General features: G+C 41.1%; 2 protein-coding genes across 4 annotated transcripts in view; one reads left to right on the top strand and one right to left on the bottom strand.

Moving 5' to 3' along the window:
* The window catches only part of WDR12 (WD repeat domain 12), a 41,835-nt gene extending 39,730 nt beyond the window's left edge, over nucleotides 1-2,105 (bottom strand). The window contains exons 1-3 of the mRNA XM_077448582.1: nucleotides 1,915-2,105; nucleotides 455-549; nucleotides 266-360 (exon numbers count right to left, since the gene is read on the bottom strand). Coding sequence (XP_077304708.1) covers nucleotides 266-360; nucleotides 455-549; nucleotides 1,915-1,955 — 231 coding nt within the window. The 5' untranslated portion in view covers nucleotides 1,956-2,105. The remainder of the gene's footprint in view (nucleotides 1-265; nucleotides 361-454; nucleotides 550-1,914) is intronic.
* Nucleotides 2,106-2,413: 308 nt separating this feature from the next.
* The window catches only part of CARF (calcium responsive transcription factor), an 88,908-nt gene continuing 69,594 nt past the window's right edge, over nucleotides 2,414-21,727 (top strand). For 2 of the 3 annotated variants that reach the window (XM_077448581.1, XM_077448579.1), the window contains exons 1-4: nucleotides 2,414-2,503; nucleotides 8,312-8,430; nucleotides 10,795-10,908; nucleotides 17,217-17,313. In XM_077448581.1, coding sequence (XP_077304707.1) covers nucleotides 8,323-8,430; nucleotides 10,795-10,908; nucleotides 17,217-17,313 — 319 coding nt within the window. In that variant the 5' untranslated portion in view covers nucleotides 2,414-2,503; nucleotides 8,312-8,322. Of the gene's footprint in view, nucleotides 2,504-4,846; nucleotides 6,376-8,311; nucleotides 8,431-10,794; nucleotides 10,909-17,216; nucleotides 17,314-21,727 lie in introns of those variants that run through there. The other variant, XM_077448580.1, reaches the window with a different exon arrangement.

The following is a 21,727-nucleotide window of genomic DNA, read 5'->3' as shown; positions in this document are numbered from 1 at the left end:
TTACTTTTTTAACACTATAATACATAGTTACATAGTTAGCCAGGTTGAAAAAAGACACAAGTCCATCCAGTTCAACCTTAACTATCATACGATTACAGTATTAAACAGATGAAGACAACATTCTACAGACTACAGTGGTGTCTACAAGCGAAAGCCATAACTTTCAAGCATCAGTGTTCACAAGCAAGCTGAACAACAAGATTGCCCTAAAATTCTATTTGTAAGTACACTCAACCCATATCAAGACTAGGATGCAATTACTCACTGTAGACATGCCCTCTGAATCCATATGCTTGATAAGTGGGAGCCGCAAGAATTGGCTCTTGACCAGGAAGTCAAACTCCACATGTTTGTGATCTTCTGTAACAGCACAACAGATAAATCATTATTGATATACAATATGCTTACAAGTTATCTCAAATTTGATAAATCAAAAAGGTGAAGCATAACATACCATTTTTGCTTTCAAGTACTTTATTGACAACATTGCTTAGGTCTATAATCTCAGAGGAAGCTGGAATAGAAAATGGGACATCATCGATTTCATACCTAAAATAAAAGGAGAGAGGATAACAATATCAGTTTATTGCAAAAGAGAAAAAAAAAAAAAAAAAGTATAATATATTTTACACATATACATACATACACACACACACACACACACAGTATCTCACAAGAGTACACTCGACATTTTTGTAAATATTTTGCGATATCTTTTCATGTGACAACACTGAAGAAATTACACTTTGCTACAATGTAAAGGGAGTGTACAGTTTGTATAACTGTGTAAATTTGCTGTCTCCTCAAAATAACTTCCATTTGAGGATGCCCCACAGATGCTCAATAGGGTTTGACATGCTTGGCAAGTTCATCACCTTCTTTAGCAAGGCAGGGGTTGCCTTGGAGGGGTGTTTGGGGTCGTTATGTTGGACTATTGCCCTGCGGCCCAGACCATGACACTCCCATCCTCATGCTTGACACCACCTGAACCAATACTGTAGCTGCTGACTTTTAATATATGGACACTTACCTGTCTAGGGAGCCCACGATGTTGGCACCCAAACCGATCTTTGGATCTGCTGTCAAATGCATCCGCCACCATTCCAGTTCAGGGAACCCAGCAGTGAAGCCTTTTAGCTTCACAGCTGGTTCCCTACTGTGCATGCGCGAAGCACGCTGCAATTTCTAATTGGTCCGGCAGCAGAGGGGCCGTACTTCTGAGAGATGGTGCCCTACCTCTTGGAAGTGGGGAATGGTTTCCATGACAAAGACCGGTACCTGTTTCTCCCCCCACGAAAGCTGCCAATTGTGGCACCGGATGTGGGGGGTGCTATGTGGATAAGCAGAAGTTCCACCTTTGGGTTCCACATTAAATGTTGTACGTTTCCCTGTCAGGCAGATTTGCCCTCTATTTGTCATGGTTATCAACAAACGCAAGAGAAAAAAAATCACACATTTTGCAAGTTGTCACCAGAACAGATGTGAAATCTACCAATGGGGACAATAGTTTTGGTGATGAACGCCTTCGTCACTTGGGAGGAATTCTCTCACTTCCTGTTTTTGCTTTGAACAGGAAGTGAAGGAAAGTCTCCCCAACGGGACCCAGGTGGCAAAAACTGACAGGGTTCCCTTCATACACCCTCCAAAATGGTTTACTTTAAACCTACACAGCCCAATGATTACAAAAACAGTGCTCAAGTGGGTTGCATCGCTTACAGAATATAATAAAATAAATACATTAAGCTCAGAAAACATCTTTAAATGGACTCTCTTCCATATAAACTTTTATTTTTTTGTTATCGGATCTTGGAACGAAAAGGAAAAAAACGTATCAGTAGCAGCATCCATGTACCTGGGCCGTGACACACATTCATATAAAATGTCATAATAAATGTACACAAATTCCGAACTCACTTCTTATTCTGGGTGAAGAATCGAGCCTGGATCTGCGCCATTGCCGGGAATTCCAAATGATCAAGCAGCGGCTATAGATCTTTCCTCCTCCTGCTCGATCAGACAGCTGCAGTCAACCACGTGTTACACGGAGCATGCCTGTCAGCCGAAAACATCGATCTGCAGCAACTCGTCTGGTCTGACCTTAAAGGACCACAACACGAACATCCTGCATCACCAAATTTTCCTTTTGCGTTTAGCTAGGATTATATATATTACACAGGATTACCATTGTAGGCACTAACTTCTTGTATCGTTAGTAACATATTTTAGCACGTAAAATGTTCAACTAGTTTAATTCAACTTCAGATTTAAAGAACACCCATAATGAAAAATATACATAAATAAACATGTTGTAAAGCCCCATGTGGAGCCTTTCCTTTGTTTTTTGGGGTTGCATTGTGTGTTACAGCCCAGCTGACACATACTTCCGGATTGCGTTCCACGGCGATATGGCGGCCGGAAGTGAAGGCGCCGCCTGGCTCTGCTCCTTCTACGCATGCGGGCGTGTCCTGGTCTCCATGGTGGTGCCTGCGAAAGCCAAGACGAGGTTGAGTAGACTCGTTTTGAATTTTTTCTCCTTGGGTGACTGGATGACTCCCCTCCCCCTTTATATCGCTGTGGGGCCGGGTGGAGGTCGGCCTGAGTGCTGTGTGGGGGTCGTCGGTGTACATGTGTTATTGTTCAGTAGTCATCAAACATGGCGGTGTGCTGGGTGCAAGGGATGCTTATGGGACTGGGTGTAGGGTGTGTGCTGGGTGGCCAGGAAGTCCTTTGCCTTCTACATGGAAATCAGTCAGACACTCGCTGCATGGAGACTTCCTCATCTCGTGTTAATAAACTTGCATTTATGGCCACTGTGCCACATGGGTAACAATCTGAACAGATCTGACCGCAATAGATTACTCCTAAAGTAGCAGTGAAGCCCAAGCTATTTCTATATTTTGGATAGAGTAAGGCATGGGTAACCCTGTGATTTTGTTGCTATCTGAACCCCATTGGGGAGATTACTCATCACTTCCTGTCTCATAACCAAAACAGGAAGTGATGGAAAATCCTTGGTAGTCACAACTGCTAGTGTCCCCATTGGAAGGTTTCCCCTCTGTTCCTGGTTTAGAAACTGCCTACAATTTCATTTAAAGCAGAGCTCCACCCAAAAGGGGAAGCTCCATTTATCTGACTTCTCCCTGCTGCCACATTTGACACCTTTTTAGGGGGAATGGGTACATGTGGCAAATTTCTTGCTGAGACCCCTTCTCCTCCCCCCCAAAGCCAACCCAAATAGAGACGCATCATGTTTTGCAGTACCTGATAGCCAACAGAAATATTGGCTCCGGTGAAGACACTGCTGGATTCTTGGAAGGAGACTGTCCTAATATTAAAAGTCAGCAGCTACAGTATTCAAATCCGACTTAGAAATTGTGTGGCTTTGCTTGAAGTTGCAAGATTTCAAAGCCACATGTTCAGGTGTGACTTGGCAGACATCCGTGAGACTTCATGCACAGATGTCTAAGCAAGTCACACCTAAAATCGCCAAAAATAGTGCAGGAGAAGCCGGCATCACACCAATTTGAACAGTTCCATTGCCAACAATAGGGTGCAACTTGTTAACCACATGGCGACTGGCGCACGCCGATATACGTTGGCGGAATGGCACGGACAGGCAAATGGGTGTACAGGTACGTCCCTTTAAATTTGCCGTCGTGCCATCGCGTGCGCACCGGTCGGGACCGCCATGAGTCCAATCGCAGGTCCCACAGACTCGATCGCCGCGGGGATACCCACAATCGTCCTACAGGGAGATGCTAATGTAAACAAGCATCTCCCTGTTCTTCCTAGTGACAGTGTCACTGATCTCCGCTTCCTGTGATTAGAGCAGAGATCAGTGATGTGTCAAAAACAGCTAGCCGTGTCATTTACACAGGAATCAGTGCATTTGTATAGCACTGATTGCTGTATAAATGACACTGGTCCCAAAAATGTCCGATGTGTCCACCATAATGTTGCAGTAACGAAAAAAAATATTAATAAAAATGCCATAAAACTATCCTCTTTTTTTGTAAACGCTATAACTTTTGCGCAAACCAATCAATAATCGCTTATTGCGATTATTTTTTAACAAAAATATGTAGAAGAATACGTATCGGCCTAAACTGAAGAAAAAAAAATGTTTTTTTATATATTTTTGGGGGATATTTATTATAGCAAAATGTAAAAAATAATGCGTTTTTTTTTTTTTTTTTTTTTTTTAATTGGAAAAGAAGAAAGGTACATCACTCTGATGTACCAATAAACGACACTTCAAGGATTACAGTGTTGCCGGCTCTTCTTACTAGTGTTTTTTTCAAAATTGTCGCTTTTTTTATTTATAGCGCAAAAAATAAAAACCGCATGGGGTGATCAAATACCACCAAAAGAAAGCTCTATTTGTGGGGAAAAAAAGGACGCCAATTTTGTTTGGGAGCCATGCCGCACAACCATGCAATTGTCAGTTAAAGCGACGCAGTGCCAAATCGCAAAAAGTGCTCTGGTCTTTGGCCTGCAAAATGATCCGGGGCTTAAGTAGTTATGTGATTTGACAAGTCCAAATCACATTACAAGTCGCACTGGTGTAAGCGGGGCCAAACCCTCAGTGATAACGGTTCTTGGGACAAATAGGGAAGGTGGATTTCCCTATAGACATTAAAGTGGCATTAACCACTCAAAATTTGTAATTTTTTCCTCACAAATAGAGCTTTCTTTTGGTGACATTTGATCACCTCTCTGTTTTTTTTTTTTTTTTTTTTTTTTTTATATAAACAAAAAAATTTATTTTTTGGGGGGGGAAATAATTTTTTTTACTTTCTGCTATTAAACCTATCCATTTTTTTTTTTTAAATCAAACGTCCTAAATTTAGGCCAATATGTAATCTGCTACATGTTTTTTTTTTACAAAAAAATCCCAATAAGCGTATATTGATTGGTTTACGAAAACCTTATAGCAGCTCCAAACTATTGAATAGATCCTGAAATAAAAAAAATAAAAAATTCTTATACTAGTAATTAGAGGTCGACCAATATGGTTTGCTGAAAAGTGAGGGGCGCCACCATGATAATGATACAGATAAGCATATTTTTTACATAACGCAGGCACGTTTATTGATATATTAGAGCGCAGATAGGATGATTTTCTATAAGTGAGTTAACAATCACTTTAAAGAGTTGCTGCTCTTTGAATCCAGAGAAAGGCAGAATAAACTAGTGAAGGAACTTACTAAGACCTGGAGCAGACAAAATCTGCACTTGACAACCAATCAGCTTCTAGCTTTTATTTCTAAAACTTAAACGTGACATTAAACGCTGGTTTAAAAAATAGATTCTATTCAAATATGTTTTTCTAACCCCAAAAAAGTGTTTCCTATGGCTTTCAGCCTCCTTCAAACTTCCAAATTTCTTATTTTTTTGCTGTGATCTGCCTTCCTGTTAGAGGGTGGCTACAATTGTTCTATATGGTCCCACTGTAAGCAGGAGTATAGCCCCCTCCCTTGCTTTCTCCCAAGATGGACTATGGGATGTGTAGAATGCATATGACCACAATTTGCGTGGCACTGCTTGTTTAAGGGGGGAAAAGGAGAGTTCCAGGAGCTCATGGAAAACTTTACAAGGAGGCAGAAAAACACTAATGCCCTGTACACACGGTCGGAAATTCCGAAGGAAAAGGTCAGATCGGATTATGTTGTTGGAAATTCCGACAGAAAAAGTTTGAGAGCTGGATCTAAAATTTTCCGTCAACAAAATCCGATCGGTCTTTTTCCGATCGTTTGTAGAGAATTCCGACGGACAAAGTGCCACGCATGCTCAGATTAAATTACGAGACCAAAGCTTTTGGCTAATAGCCTCTACGTAATCCCGTTGTTTGCAACATACGTCACCTCGTTCCGAACGATCAGATTTTTCGACAACTTTGTCCGACCGTGTGTATGCAACACAAGTTTCGTCTAAAATCCAACCGATTTTGTGGTCGGAATGTCCGACCGTGTGTGCAGGGCACCAGAAACTGTTTCATGAAAAATAGATACAGGGCCACTTTAGCTGGACAACCTGAGACTAGAAGCTCATTGGTTACTATGTACAGATGCTCCAGGGTTTGTCTTCTCCAGTTTAGTAAATTCCCTGCAGACATTTCTGGCTAATTATGTCTAAAAAAGAAGCAAACTTCTTCTAAATATGGCAATCCAAATTACATCCTGAATCCCACAGACACCACGGAACGGCATACTGTGTGGAAAACATGCAGAAATACTACCAGTGGACCTGTAATTTAGAGAAGCCATCCTTCCATTCTTTTTAGTTTTTCATAACCTCTTCAAATGTTTTCCTTGTTCATCTTCCATTTAGGTAACATATGACATCCAGCTGACACATGCCTTTAGACAGTAACAGGTATACAACCCAATTCCTTTGTCTGCTCTAAGACTGCTTGTATACTTACAATAGATGTGACACATACATAAACACATTGCCTATATATAGGAGGGGAAAGATAAGTAACCTAAAGCAACTAAGTAGCATTTACTTGCTATTAGTTTAGAATGAAGGATAACTGCTGATTAAGACATCCCAAATCCATGGCACCGCTCCAGAATTATGCCTCTCGCCATCATCAACGGACAAGCAGAGTGCTGGCTGAAAAAGCCTGTGTTTGCTCTCTATTGAAATGTACAGATGGAAAAAATAAAATAAAACGCACTCCAATAAATGCTCTTTTTATAGGCACATCTGTTACTAGTCTAGTACAGCTACATTCATAATGTCCCCACCCAGGGTCATCCATAAAGGGTAAGGCCACTTTTGTAGAAAAAATAAATAAATAGAATATGCAAATACTACACAAGTCATAATTTACATTTATTGTTAAATATTTACCTTAGCTCTTCAATCTGCAGCCGCTGAAAAATTCAATGCAGTATGGCAACCTGAAGGTGTTCTGTGAACAGTTGGTCTACAGGACGACCCCAGAAATATAATATCCTGCTTCAGTGATTGGCTCACTGATTTTTCAAGAAATCTGCATTAAGATACAATTCAAATTTTAGGCATCCCCAGAAATTGAAATGTCAGTTTTGGTAAAATTCTCTACAAAGGTTAAGTACTTCCAAAGGGACACAAACACTCTAACTTTTCTCATCCCAACACCAATTGATCACTCCCAGTCACAAACCAGCCACTCCCACGCAGAATCAGTATCCAAAGGACATAGTGGAGCAAACGGAGCAAAAGTGGAGTTATTTTTGTCCTAGGCAAAATTAATTTGGTTTCGCTCCTCCTGAGACCGAATCTTTCCAACAGCCTAGCAGGCCACAGTTCTGTTTAAAGTTGATATATATTTAAAGTAGAACTGGACAGGGAGAGGACAAAGGACTAATCATCAGTATTGTATTAATGACTTACCATGCCTTGCTCTTCACTGTGTTTCTGTGTGGAAGTGGCTATCTTGGTAAAGGCAAGGATTTGTTTATGTCAGAGCTCCAGCAAGGATAACAGTGAGCAAAAGGATAAGCAAAGGTTTGGGCCAATTTGGTGAAGTCACTACTGCGTTGCTCACTAAGGGTGAACTCAGGAAAACTGCCACTTATGCCATTGGAATTTTCCACCTTGCAACAAAGAGATGGGGATACTGGTAAAATAATTGACCTAATATGGCCAAAAATGGACAATCTAGTTGACCAGATATAGCCACGTATCTATATTTGGACACTATAATTGACCAAATATGGCCATGTGGCAATATTAGGTCATTGATGTCACCAGCATCCCTGCACCTTTGTTAAGCACAACTTTGAGGCAAGTAATTCCACAGCTACAGCTGACTGGGCAGGTGGCTTGCAGTCATGTGACAGTTTCCTATTGGTTCAGGCTGAATTGGGTTTGGGTTGAGTTGAATTCAACCTGGACTTGAGCTCATTCTTAGCGAGCAACACAGTAGTGACACCACCACATCTCATAAGACTGACAATCAGAAGCACAGTGCCTTGGATCGCATACTGCAGCTTTGAGACACAGCAGGGGTTTCCAGCAATTAGCTGTAGGCAGAAGCAACATTAAAAGCAATGAGAGGATTACAGCTCCTGCAGCTGATCAGTGGTTTGTATGTAATTGCTGAAGGAGTGAATACCTGGAAATGAGCAGCCCTGGACACAAACAGCTTTCAGAGCTGTCAGCCTTCCATTGCTTTCAATGGGGCTGGTGCTGGCAGCTAATCACCAGGCACCCATGTTGGGCCTCATACATGTAATCACTAACAGCCCAATACTAATTGAGAATGATGTGAAAATAAAGAATTATATATTGATTGATCATATATTATCCTTTGTTCCAGACGACCTGGAAATGGAGAGCAGTGGATTGGAATATGACACAGTGACACACCCTACAGAGCTGCTTATCACCTGCACCAATGCAGACACTCCGGCAGAGGAAACAGAACTGGAAGCTGAGGTCAGTAACTTATATTCATTGGAATAAGATTAAAGTAGAACTCCAACCAATTTTTTTTTGGATAGCAAAAATTGGGGAAAAGGGAGAGGGGAAACATTGGGGCTTTAAATGAGGCCATGGCCTGGTAAGGTCGTGTGCCTCCATCCCTGGCAATGATATTGTTAAAATTAGGAGCAGGAGGGAGGGACTTTGAACGAAGCATGTGGTTGAAATTAATACAATGGTGGAAATTTAGATATTTAATATTCCGTAAATATTACACACATAATTTCCATATACATACAAATAGCATTACACATTAAACGTGGCATCAGTTCCTAAAACAGTGGTAACTGGTAATAACATGGTTAAAAATGGGTAACATGATAGCGTTACAGAGCCCACCATATGTCACAGTTGCAAGGTCACATCTGCATTGTCTGTGACCTTACTGGTCCCTGTCACATAATATGATGGTATGAATATATAAATAATAGAGAGTGTTAGAGCTGTAATATATTGGTATATGTCAGTTGTTAGCTCGACACGTTTCGTGGCTTGGTGACGCTCATCAGGAGAAAGCACGTGGTGTATCTGCAAATGGAAGATGAACAACTAGCTAAATACTCTTGTATCAATAGAGGGGAGGAGAATGGAGATGATGCGGAGCCCGTGACATTTTCTGCCCCTACTGGCCACAAATTCCGGCCCTCCTAAAGTCTGAAGGACAATAAAGTGGCCCTTTGTTTGAGAAGTTTGGAGACCCCTGGGATAGAGTAAGGAGGAATTAAAACCTCTGTCACACTATTTTTAGTTGTCTGTGTCTCACTGGGGATATTTTTTCAACAATTTGTGATTTCCTGTCACTTTCTTCTCAGTGACAGTAATCAGCAGGACAAATAGAAGGGTGAATCTTGCCCGCAGGGACAACGACAGCACTTGAGGTTTATAACGCAAAATTAAAGAAAAAAGTTTTGCCTTTATAAACATTTTAAAAGGTGGCAGACATTTTTTTTTTTTTCTATCCAAAACATAGAAAATAAATGTTTGGCAAGCATTTCACTTCATTAAATATTTTAAAATGCCCCTGTGAATGTGGGAGAAAGATGTAGGTGCCTAATAAGAGGACCTACAGAAATGTTCTCTATATGTGTCACAAAGACTCCGCTATATAGTTTACTTTAGGCCCATTATACTCCTGCTAAAGATGGGACTTCTGGAGACGCCTGTTTGTAGTAAATGCTGCAGGGACCATGGCGACCTCATCCAAATTCTCTGGCACTGCTCAAAATGTCATAGATACTGGATGAGTGTTAGAGTCCATAAATTCAGTCTTTTCTACTGATGTCAAGTAAAACCCTGAATCCTGCCTACTAGGTGTACTAGAACAATACCAGTCAACAGAACAGACCAAAGCGGCTATTTCTAGGGGCCATGTTCAAGCCTAGGAAGCTTATAGTGGAATATTGGAAGTCTGACCACCCTCCCATTGGGAATGGGTCCAACGTATGGTTTACACGCTACTCTTTGAGCGTGCTATCTTCCAACATAGAGGATGTCCCACTAAATTTGCAAAGGTGTGGGACAACTGGTTGGCTATGCCTGGTTTGTCACATCTGGACCTCATGCTAATCAGAATCCTGTGACATATTCCATGCACTTATCTGACTGACTGAAGCTGTTTATTTATGCTGCATTTCATCATTTACTTTGTGTAATTTGGATATTAATATTGCATACCAAGCCATGTTTACCCTGAAGGCTTTATTTTTGCATTTGTGCCGGATATGTGTGCATTACCTATTGTACGATTGCTTTGAAAATGTTTGATACACTTCTCTTCCTTTTAAAATAAAATACCCCGTGTGGTATTTAATAAATTATAAAATGCCATAGCCTGCATGTTTCATTATCATTTTGGTATTAAGCTGGCCATAGATGGTTTGAATCTCGGGCGGTTCAGCCGGAACCGGCCAAGATTTAAACTGTGTATGGGCAGGCTGAATGTACTCAAGTTGATCGATCGATCAACTTGGGTACAACCAGCCTGCCAGATTGTACATGCAATTATGGCTAGCGGCTGTTATAGCAGATAGCAATAATCACTGTGTTCTCCCAGAGGGGACAGCTTGCCCTGCCCTGCCACAGGGAGAACACAGTGCCTTTGCAGGAGGGATTCCCATGTCAACACTGTCTGTGGTCGCAGGAAAGAAATTTTCTCGGTCTATGGCCAGCCTTAGTTGCTGTTGGGATTAAAGAGCAAAACATGATAAGAAAAAAAAGACAATATTCTATCATATACATTGTATGCATAAGAGCCTAAGTATTGTCCTTGTTATTTGGGATAATGTGTACACTTAATTGTTTGTGTTTCCTTTATTTCAGGACAGTGCCCACCACCATATATCAGCCCTTGCTGAACAGTACCACCTTGTAGATCAAAATGGGCATGCCATTCACTATGAGATCCAGGCACTCCCTGGCAATAGCTCTCAAATGGTAAGCTTTCATTAGGTGAGAGTAAAGCAGTAACATGTTTCAGTTTATATGTTGCATTTGTAAAAAAAACTGGGGCCTGCAGTCTTCAGAAACAAATGGCAAGACCTGTGAATTAAAGTGGTATTAAATTCAAAGCCAAACATTTTTTATATTGTCATTTACCAATTCTTAGATGTGATGGCTGCATTCATTTTCTTTTTTAGGCTTTCTTCATTTATTTTCATTGGGGATTTGTCTGTTGTTTCTCCACAGAACAAGCTCTCCTGTAAATGTATCAGGGTGTTGAAACAAACCATTAATCACTGACAAGGGGTGCTTACAATGATCTGCTTTTATTTGTGTAAAACCTTTATCCCAAAAAGGAAACAAAACGCTGTAACTATACGATTGCAGTGTGAGCTGGAGTTTGACGTTAGTTTATTTAAATCTGCTAGTACATCTAAAACTTCCCTACCCCAGACTGACAATTCTGCTGTCCAAAGATGCCATTTGTTTCCTATGTGTCCCATTCACACTGCAACACGGCCTAGGGCTTTGTTAAAATGCAGATATGCTGCATTTTATTGCAGCACGCTGTGCCGAATCACAGAGCAATGTACAGAAACACAGCACATTGTACATTGCCACTAATATTGTGTATGTTTTTTACACTTCAAATACAGTTTGTGCAAGAAAAGACAAAAGCAGAGCCGTGTGATGCGCTGGATTATGCACTACACTGCCCCCTAACACAGCCAGCAACAGAGAATCGCTCTGGCAGCCCTGCGTTGCTGTGTAAATACAACCTTACTGGCCATAACATCGGGTTAAAAAGCATAAAAAAATTAAAATGAAATCAGCCCCCACATCTAATGATTGGCAAGCTCCAATATATTATATTTTTTGGGTTCAATACCGCTTTAACTTTTTCTCATCTATCCTGCACATCTGCTAATCTATGCATGTAGGAAGGCCATCATTACTGCCTTTGGGATTGTACAATACAGGACTTCCTTTCTTTTGTTCTGTCAGCAGAGATTCAAGAGTTGCAAGTAAAAATTTTAACACATAAGAGGAACTGCAGTTTGCTCACATAATTTGTAATAAAAAACATTTTTACCATTCTGAAACTTCCCTCCAACCACTTTGCATATATATATATATATATATATATATATATATATATATATATGTGTGTGTGTGTGTATGTATATGTATGTACCAAATATTCAACAGAAATCTCCCTCCACTAAGTCTAGCTGCATCCATTTTAACTGTGGGCAGCTGCCTGTTTACTTCCTAGATTTACAGACACACACCTCCAGCTCTGCAGCTCTCATTGGCCCTCTTATGGCTCCATCCCCTCTTCTTTCCTGGAAAACTCTCAGGAGAGAGAGAAAGCTGTGCATGATGTCATAAGACTAGGCTTTTTACCAGACACACAGGAAGTGGGCTTTATAAGGTATTTACTGGCAGAAAAAAATAACAAGCACAGAAGACTTAATAGTTGGAAAGTTGAAAAAAATTACTGAAGGTCCGCTTTCAATAAAAACATTTGTACATTACACAAGTAGATCTGCAGTATGTAGGGTCGGTCTACTGCTTAACCACTTAAGCCCCGGACCAATTGTCAGCCTAAGGACCAGAGGTCTTTTTACAATTTCGCACTGCACTGCTTTAACTGGTAATTGCGCGGTCATGCAGTGTTGTACCCAAACAAAATTTGCGTCATTTTCTTCCCACAAATAGAGCTTTCTTTTGATGGTATTTGATTGCCTCTGCAATTTAAATTTTTTACGATATAAAAGGAAAAAGACTGAAAATTTTGAAAAAAAAAAATATATATATATTTTCTACTTTTTGTTATAAGAAGAATCGAATAAACTAAATTTTAGTCATACATTTAGGCCAAAATGTATTCAGCCACATGTCTTTAGTAAAAGAAATGTCAATAAGCGTATATTTATTGGTTTGCGCAAAAGTTATAGCGTCTACAAACTAGAGTACATTTTCTGGAATTTACACAGCTTTTAACTTATGACTGCTTAATTTCTTGAGGTACTAAAATGGCAGGGCAGTACAACCCCCCCCCCCCCCCCCCACAAATGACCCCATTTTGGAAAGCAGACACCCCAAGGAAATTGCTGAGGGGCATGTTGAGCCCATTGAATATTTTTTTTTGTCCCAAGTGATTGAATAATGACAAAAAAAAAAAAAGTTTACAAAAAGTTGTCACTAAATGATATATTGCTCACACATGCCATAGTTATATGTGGAATATATACTCTGCTCCTTCTGAGTACTTTTTGGGAGCCTAGCCGCGTACGGCACCCCGAAAACCAATCACTGCCTTCAGGATTTCTAATGGTGCAAATTGTTGATTTCACTCCTCGCTACCTATCACAGTTTCGAAGGCCATAAAATGCCAAAATAGCACAACCCCCCCCCCCCCCAAATGACCCCATTTTTGAAAGTAGACACCCCAAGCTATTTACTGAGAGGCATGTTGAGTCCATGAAATATTTTATATTTTGCCACAAGTTGCGGGAATATTACAAACTTTTTTTTTTTGCACAAAGTTGTCACTAAATGATATATTGCTCACACATGCTATGGGCATAAGTGAAATTACACCCCAAAATAAATTCTGCTGCTTCTTCCGAGTACGGGGATACCACATGTGGGGGACTTTTTGGGAGCCTAGCTGCGTACGGGACCCTGAAAACCAAGCACCGCCTTCAGGATTTAAATATAAAACTCTACCAAAAAAAACTGTTAGCGATCGCAGGGATCAGGCCTGACTCTGCGAACGCTGCAGTTATGTGTTTAGTATTTTTGTAAGTGACAGTGATTGATCTAAACTGCACTTGGGTTGGCTGGGCGGAGGTGCAAAAAGCAGGTGCTAGCAGATATCTGGGCTGATCCCGCTAACAATGCGTTTTTTTGGAACCCTAAACTGCTGGGGACGCTAGTATAGATCTGATTAGATCAGATATTGATCTGTTCAGAAACTATACCACTACGGGAGATGTATGCTTTGCGCGTGGGTGTTAGCGGTACTGGCACTAACCTAGCGCTGCCTGGGGCGACGCAGACCCTGACCCTAAAACCTATTTGTTATCACCCGCCGGGTGATCAGGGGGTTAAACCTTTATTGGGTAATAAATGGTGGGTACCCTGATGCTATAAAAAGCAAACTAACTAACCAGAGTAACCCGTAACACTTATACGGTGATCACTGGTGAAAGGGTTAACTAGGGGCAATCAGGTGGTTAAAATCTTTATTAGGTAGTATATGGGGGTCCCTGGCGCTATATAAAAACCTGACGGGGAACCTAAATAACTAACTGGCTATCCAGCATCACCAGTGACACTTATACGGTGATCACTGGTGAAAGGGTTAACTCTAGGGGCAACCAGGGGGTTAAAACCTTTATTGGGTAGTATATGGGGGTACCAAATGCTATAAAAACCTGGTGGTGAACCTAAAAAAAATAGCTAGATACCTAGCGGCACCAGTGACACTAATGCAGCGATCAGAAAAATGATCGCTTAGTGACACTGGCAAAAGGGGATGAAAGGGTTAACTCTAGGGGCAATCAGGGGGTTAAGCCTTTATTGGGGGGGGGGGGGGGAGTAGGGGGCTACCCTGGACCTAACACTAACTGCCCTGACACTTTTTACTGTCACAACTGACACTAAATGCAGTGATCTGTAAATAAATGATCACTGCAATCAGTGACACTGTGACTGGGAGGGGAGGGGGGGCTGGGGGAGATCGGGGGATAATTTGTGTGCCTATGTGTACCTACGTGTCAGTGTAGTGTTGGTGCACAGTTACTATGTCCTCTCCTCGCAGTCCGGTCAAAAAGACCACCCAGAGGAGAGTGACATCACTTCCTCCCTGCCTGTGTTTACACTACACAGGCGAGGGAAGCTTCTCATTTGCCATGAGCTATCGAGAGGGGATGGCCAGAAACCAACGGCCATCCCCTCATCCCAGATCGCTCCTGAAGCAAAACGGACCACCGCAGCCAGCAGGAGGGGGTCCGATCAGACCCCCCTCCCGCAGGAAGGCAAGCACATACAGGTACGTGCTTGTGCCCGTACATGCCACTCTGCCGACGTATATCTACATGCGGCGGTCCTTAAGTGGTTAAAGGCCAAGTTCACTTTTTTTTATTTTTTATATAGAGATTCAAGCTCCACTATGTACCAATATTGCAGAAATTAAAACACTTTCTATTTATCCTACACAGCCCTCACCTCACTGTCCGTATGGCCCCTGGACGCGTAAACTGTTAAGACACAGAAAGTAGGTCACCAGCCGACCTCCTTAATGCACACCCTGCGTCATCTGCCCTCCTACTCTAGGAGATCACTACCACCAATGTTTTTAAATGCAATCAGTAAACAATGTTTTCACTAAATACACAGGCATCAATGTTTCTATTTTTTTCTACCTTGCTTTCATCTTGCATAAATCGTTATTTTGCAGAGTGTGCAGTAGCTAGTCGATCAGAAGTAGCCTATGTGGATAGAACTGTAGTATTGAAAACAGGAGAAGTATGTCCTGTGTTCCGTAAAGCTCACTATACAATACAATTTGATTGTGCAATCTCCTTCAGGTCTACCATCAACAATGTAGTGCAAAGACCTGTCTGATTTGATACAGAGTGATTGAATAGATGGTGTATCCTCCTATTATGAGGTTTTGGTAAATCTAATGCCGGCCATACACGGTTTGAATTTCAAAAGAATTTTCTTTCGAAAATCGTATCTAAGAATTTTCATATGAATTTTGCACCATTAGTGGGCTGCAGCAACAGCCGATTTTCGTGTGGAAATCAAATTTTAGGAATCGGACATGTTGGAAATTTTTTGAAAACAAACAATTTTCTAATCAATGATGGGAGAATCGTGCAAGAAATGTAATAAGAAAAGAAAATTTACGGAGAGAAAAGAAGATTCCCGGCCACGTAAATTCTTTTCTGTAGCAACATGAGGTGAAATTGAAGGCTTGGTCGGCCGAATTTCGAAAATCAATGGTGGGATCACAAAAAACCCTGAATTTTCTGATTTTGAAAAGAAAATTTGTTTGAAATTCGACCATGTATGGCCTGCATAAAGCAGATCATACCTGTTTTGGGTCAGTGCCTCAAAGTAATGAAACAAGAAGGTCGGCATTATAGTTGGATGTCTAGCATTTTCAGTAGGAGGGGTTGGCAGTGGTAGCCTCCTTAATTCTCTCATAACTGTTTTATTTATGTTACCAAATGTGATGTTTTTTAACCACTACAATACAGGGCACTTTCGCCCCCTTCCTTCCCAGCCCAATTTTCAGCTTTCATTGCTCTAGCGCTTTCAGTGACAATTGCGCGGTCATGCTACACTGTACCCAAATGAAAATGTTATCATTTTGTTCGCACAAGTAGAGCTTTATTTTGGTGTTATTTATTCACGACTCCGGTTTTTATTTTTTGCGATATAAGCGCAAAAAAAGCGGAAATTTGGAAAAAAAGCAATATTTTCTTTTTTCTATTTTAAAAGAAATCCAATAAAATCAAATTTTGTCATAAATTTAAGCCAAAATGTATTCTGCTACATGTTTATGGTAAAAAAAATTCCGTTAAATGTATAATAATTGGTTTGTGTGATCACGGACATATGTACGCAAATGATCATGTATATATGTGTGCAGGTGATCACGTACATATGTGTGCAGATAATCATTGGGACATGTGATTTTAGTGGGACATATGTGGGGGACATGTTTTTATTATTAGGGACATGTGTTTTTATTATTTGGGGACATGTATGTTTTGGGGACATGTGTGTTTTGGGGACATTTGTGGGGACTGTGTTTACACTGTGTTGTGTGTTGACACTAGACTGATGATCAGTGAGTAAAAAGCTGTAAAAAACAGCCCATACTCACTGATCATCAGCCGGCTGCAGCGTTCTGCTCTCCTCTCCTCAGCGATGACTTCCGTGTGAGGAGAGGAGAGCCGATTGCCTAGCAACCGGCTGTTTGTTTACATCACATGACGGCCATGATTGGACACAGCCGTCATGTGATCAGGAGGGCCAATCACAGAGCCCTCCTGCCGATCTGAGATGTGCCGTGTCCGGGTGACACGAGCACATCGGGATCGCGCCGCTGCGCGGGCACGCGCGCACGCGATCCCGCTACTTCTGAAGGACGTTCCTGAACGTCCTATCAGAAGTAGATGGCTCCCACCCGGCCGTATATATGCATTGGCCGGGTGGGAAGTGGTTAAAGGTCTAATAAAAGCAGACATTTATACTATTCTCATTGCTTCCTACAGATGATCTTGACCAGTGAATCAGAAAATGGACAGGTATTCCATGTCATTCCTTCTAGCCAGTCTGGAACAGCCCAGCTGATTATTCCTCAGGATAACGGTGAGATACAGATGCCCTTATAATGAAGATATTACCATTATAATGCAGATTTGGAACATTCACCAGCCATACCTTTTAAAGAGTGATATACTTTTACTATTTTGTCCTGCTAAACCTTTCTTTCATTTCAGTGCTTGCTTTAATAAAGCATATATGCTCTTTAACCATTTACACTGACATACGGTGGCAGGTCGGCTCTATTGTACGAATCAACGCACCGGTATGGCGGTTCATTTAAGATATATTGTGCTCAGTGGAGCCAATGCTCATGGCCTCGATGTCCGCCGGCCACCTGCAATTTCCCCACAGAGAGGCAGAACAGAGATCTGTCAATGTACACAAACAGATCCCCGTTCTGTCAAGAGAGTACAGTGTGATTGTCTGTTCCTAGTAATCAGGAACAGCGATCTCTCTGTACTCCCTGCCAGTCCACTTCCACCACAGTCAAACACCTCACTAGGACACACTTAACCCCTTGATCGCCCCTAGTTTTAACCCTTTCCCTGCCAATGGAATTTATACAGTAATCTGTGCATTTTTATAGTACTGATCGCTGTATAAATGTCACCGGTCCCAAAAACGTGCCAAAGGTGTTCGCCGCAATGTCACAGTCCCGCTACAAATCGCAGATTATGCTGATTTACTAAAAATATGTAGAATACACATTGGCCTAAACTGATGAAAATTTTTATATTATAGCAAATTATTTTTTGTTTTTTCCAAAATTGTCGCTCTTCTTCTTCTTTTTTTTATTTTAAATTTTTGTGTATAGTGCAAAAAATAAAAACTGCAGAGGTGTTCAAATACCACCAAAAGAAAGCTCTATTTGTGGGGAAAAAAATAAATAGAAAATGAATTTCTTCCTCAGTTTAGGCCAATATGTATTCTTCTACATATTTTTGGTGTAAAAAATAAATAAAATAAGCGTATATTGATTTGTTTGAGCAAAAGTTATTGCGTCTACAAAATAAGGGATAGATTTATGGCATTTTTATTATGCATTTTTTGTTATTAGTAATGGCGGTGATTTTTATCGTGACTGCAACATTGCGGCGGACAGATCAGACACTTTTTACACAATTTTGGGTCCATTGACATTTATACAGCGATCAGTGCTATAAAAATGCACTGATTACTGTGTAAATGTTACTGGCAGGGAAGGGGTTAAACACTAGGGGGCGATCAAGGGGTTAAGTGTGTTCCCTCAGTGTATGTCCTAACTGTAAGGGGGATGGGCTCACAAGAACATGACAGATCGCTGCTCCCGATCCTTGGGAGCAGTAGATCCCTGTCATGTTGCTAGGCAGAACAGGGAAATGCCTTGTTTACATAGGCATCTCTCCGTGCCACAATCACGAGCCAAATCCTTCCGGGGGCTGAAGCGGTTAAAGGGAATATTTTGCGCTAAACCTTTATTTTACAGACAAATATTTGATACGGGTTACTTCTGTTATCTTCTAATAAGAAATCCTAATGCTGTCCCAGCATCTATTGAATGCTCCAAAGGATTACAAATCCAGAAAGGCACTCTCTTTACTAGCAGAAAGGAAGGGTTGTGTTCCTCACTTCATTTGACACTGTGTAAATTCATATTCTGCTTTTAGGTATGTTCATCACAGAGGCTATGAACTGGATAGTATTCTTTCAGCCTTATGCAGAACCTGCATTTACTTGCACTTCCTGGCTGCAAGTGTTATATATGAAATCATTGTGTCATCATTCATAATTTTATATATATATAGTGGTTGTAAACCCTTACAAATTCCCACTAAAGTGACTAGCCTTAGGTGACACACAAAAATGAAACAAATCCTCATAAACAGGTTGTACATGTTTATCTGCAGCTCTCCATCTACTACAGCCATTCAAAGTATGAAATTTAGACAGCATTTCTCAGCTGTAGGAGGGAGAGATCTGATGTAACACACTGCACAGCATAGATCAGGGAGCAGAGTGTAATCTGAGATCTGAGTGGAAGGAAAGGACACACCCCTCCTCTACCACAGCCTTATACATTTGTATTGTTTTTTGTTTTTTCTGTTTGTTAACTTTGTTGTCGGAGTATAGATCTATGTTTGTCCCAAACGTTTGAAGCCACATACTGTTGACTGACCTCAGCTGGAAGTCTGTTCCAAGCATCAACTACTGTTTTGGCAAAATAATACTTTCTCTGTTCAATGATATTTAGTAAAGTTATCAAAAATAACATGAAAGAACAATACAGTACAACAACCATTCTTTGGTCTGTCTCAGCATACGTTACTGGTTACAGAAACGTGTCAGAAAATAACATGCAACCTATAGGTCACCTCCTATTATTTAGTTAGGTAGCTGAGCCATAGATAATATAAGACCTAAACACTTTAGGAATAGCAAGGACACAATCGTCAGAAGAAAGAAAAAACAAAAAGGAAGACAATATCACATTTGTTCAAGTGGTATCAAGTAGTTAACAGCAACCTGTTAGATTCTGTAAACCTCTACTGGGCCCTGCACCGATTTTATACAGTAAAGAATTCACACAGGACCAACAATGGCTTAGGAGTTAAACCAGCATGTGGAAGAGAAAGGAGAGAAAATAAGCGTAAAGGGAAAGAAAAATGTTTAGATAAGAGAAGACAGAGAGAAGTAAAATCAAAAGGTGTAAGAGGTTAGGTACAAGACGTGGGTAAAATAATACTTTCTAAGATTCGTTTTAAACTTTCCTCCTGCTAATTTTGAAGTCATGTCCCTGTGTTCTTGATCTTGGCTTCATATTGAAAATACTGCCCTCAAGAACCTTAACCCCTTAACCCCCCCAGTATATTTAACCCTTTTGCTGCCAGCTCCGAATGATGTATGGACCAAGACTTCATTCATGAAACCTTGTGTACTAGTGTGATGCTGTTATTGGTCACAGCTATCACATGATACAGGGTCGCTGTGATTGGCCTTGGTACCATGTGATCGCTGTCACCAATCACAGAGCTCACACAGAAGTAAACAATGACAACATTTGTTTACTACTGTTCATGTTGCGCACATCGTCGCCAATCCCAGAGCGAGTGATGCAGGAAGACATATGGGTACATCCACCTGCATCAGTGCTCCTCCTGTCCGGCCATTCATGTACTATGACCAGATGGGAGCCAGTTAAAGTGTTGCGTATGAAAAATATAGGATACTGAAGTCTGTCACCATTTCACAGGCACACACAATTTTAGGTTTGACATGTTTGGTATCTATTTACTTGGGGCAACCCCATCTTTTATATTTTACCAAAAACTGGATACTTTATTGCATTTGTGTGCCCTAAAAGTAACTTTAGTGTATTTTTTACTGAAAGTTTGCATTTTCTTGACCTTTGAGGTAATATTGTGTAACATCTAAAAATTGAAACTGCCACGGTTTTATTTTCTTGGGTGTGTACTTTTTGGGGGTTTCAATCAGGTCTCCCCTTTCCTTTCTTTCCTTCAGACTGTACATATTAAGTTCCTGAAGTCTCTCCTGAGGTTTTATCCCCCAGACCTTTCACCATTTTGTTACTTGTTTTTGGACTTGTTCTATCTTATCAGTATCTTTCTGTAAGTGAGGTCACCAGAACCGGACACAGTATTCTAAATGAGATCTTACTAATGATTTATATAGAGGAATTAGAGCCTCCTTCCTCCTGCTGGTGATCCCTCTAGTGATGCATCCTAGAATTCTATAACTCTATTCGCTTTTACCACTGCCTGGTCACACTGCATCGTCTGAAATAAGTACCCCCAAATCTTTTTTTTCTCTGTAGTGCCGGCCAACACTGTACCCCCATTATTTTACATTTAGAAACATTGAACTGCTTTGACCAATCTTCCAGCAATGATAAATCATGTTCCATGTTACAGACACCTTCAGGGATATCAACCCTATTACACACTTTTGTATCGGCAAAAATACATACCTTGCCCAACAAACATTTAGTTATATCACTTCCATATACTGTAGATTAAAAGAGAAGTATGTTTTGTTTTTTTCCCCCCATCATACTTACCTAGGTGGATGCAACATCTGTCCCCTGGCACCTCTACATTGAGAACTGGGCGCCTATCAGTGTCCACCCGTGCCACCTATCAGTGTCCACCCGTGCCGCCTATCAGTGTCCACCCGTGCCGCCTATCAGTGTCCACCCGTGCCGCCTATCAGTGTCCACCCGTGCCGCCTATCAGTGTCCACCCGTGCCGCCTATCAGTGTCCACCCGTGCCGCCTATCCATGCCAATCTGTGCCAGCTATGAGTGCCAATTTGTGCCACCTATCAGTGTCCATCCGTGTTGCCCATCAGTGCCACATATCAGTGCCCATCAATGCCACCTCATCAGTGCCACTTCATTGGTGCCACTTTATCAGTGCCCATCAGTGAAGGAAAAACGTACTTATTTACAAAGTTTTGAAAC

The sequence above is a fragment of the Lithobates pipiens genome, unplaced genomic scaffold, assembly GCF_037356315.1.
Source record: "Lithobates pipiens isolate NorthernLeopardFrog02 unplaced genomic scaffold, aLitPip1_a1.2 Scaffold_22, whole genome shotgun sequence".
Classification (NCBI taxonomy): Eukaryota; Metazoa; Chordata; class Amphibia; order Anura; family Ranidae; genus Lithobates; species Lithobates pipiens.
Note: the sequence above shows the minus strand (reverse complement) of the source record. Positions and strands in the feature narration are given on the sequence as shown.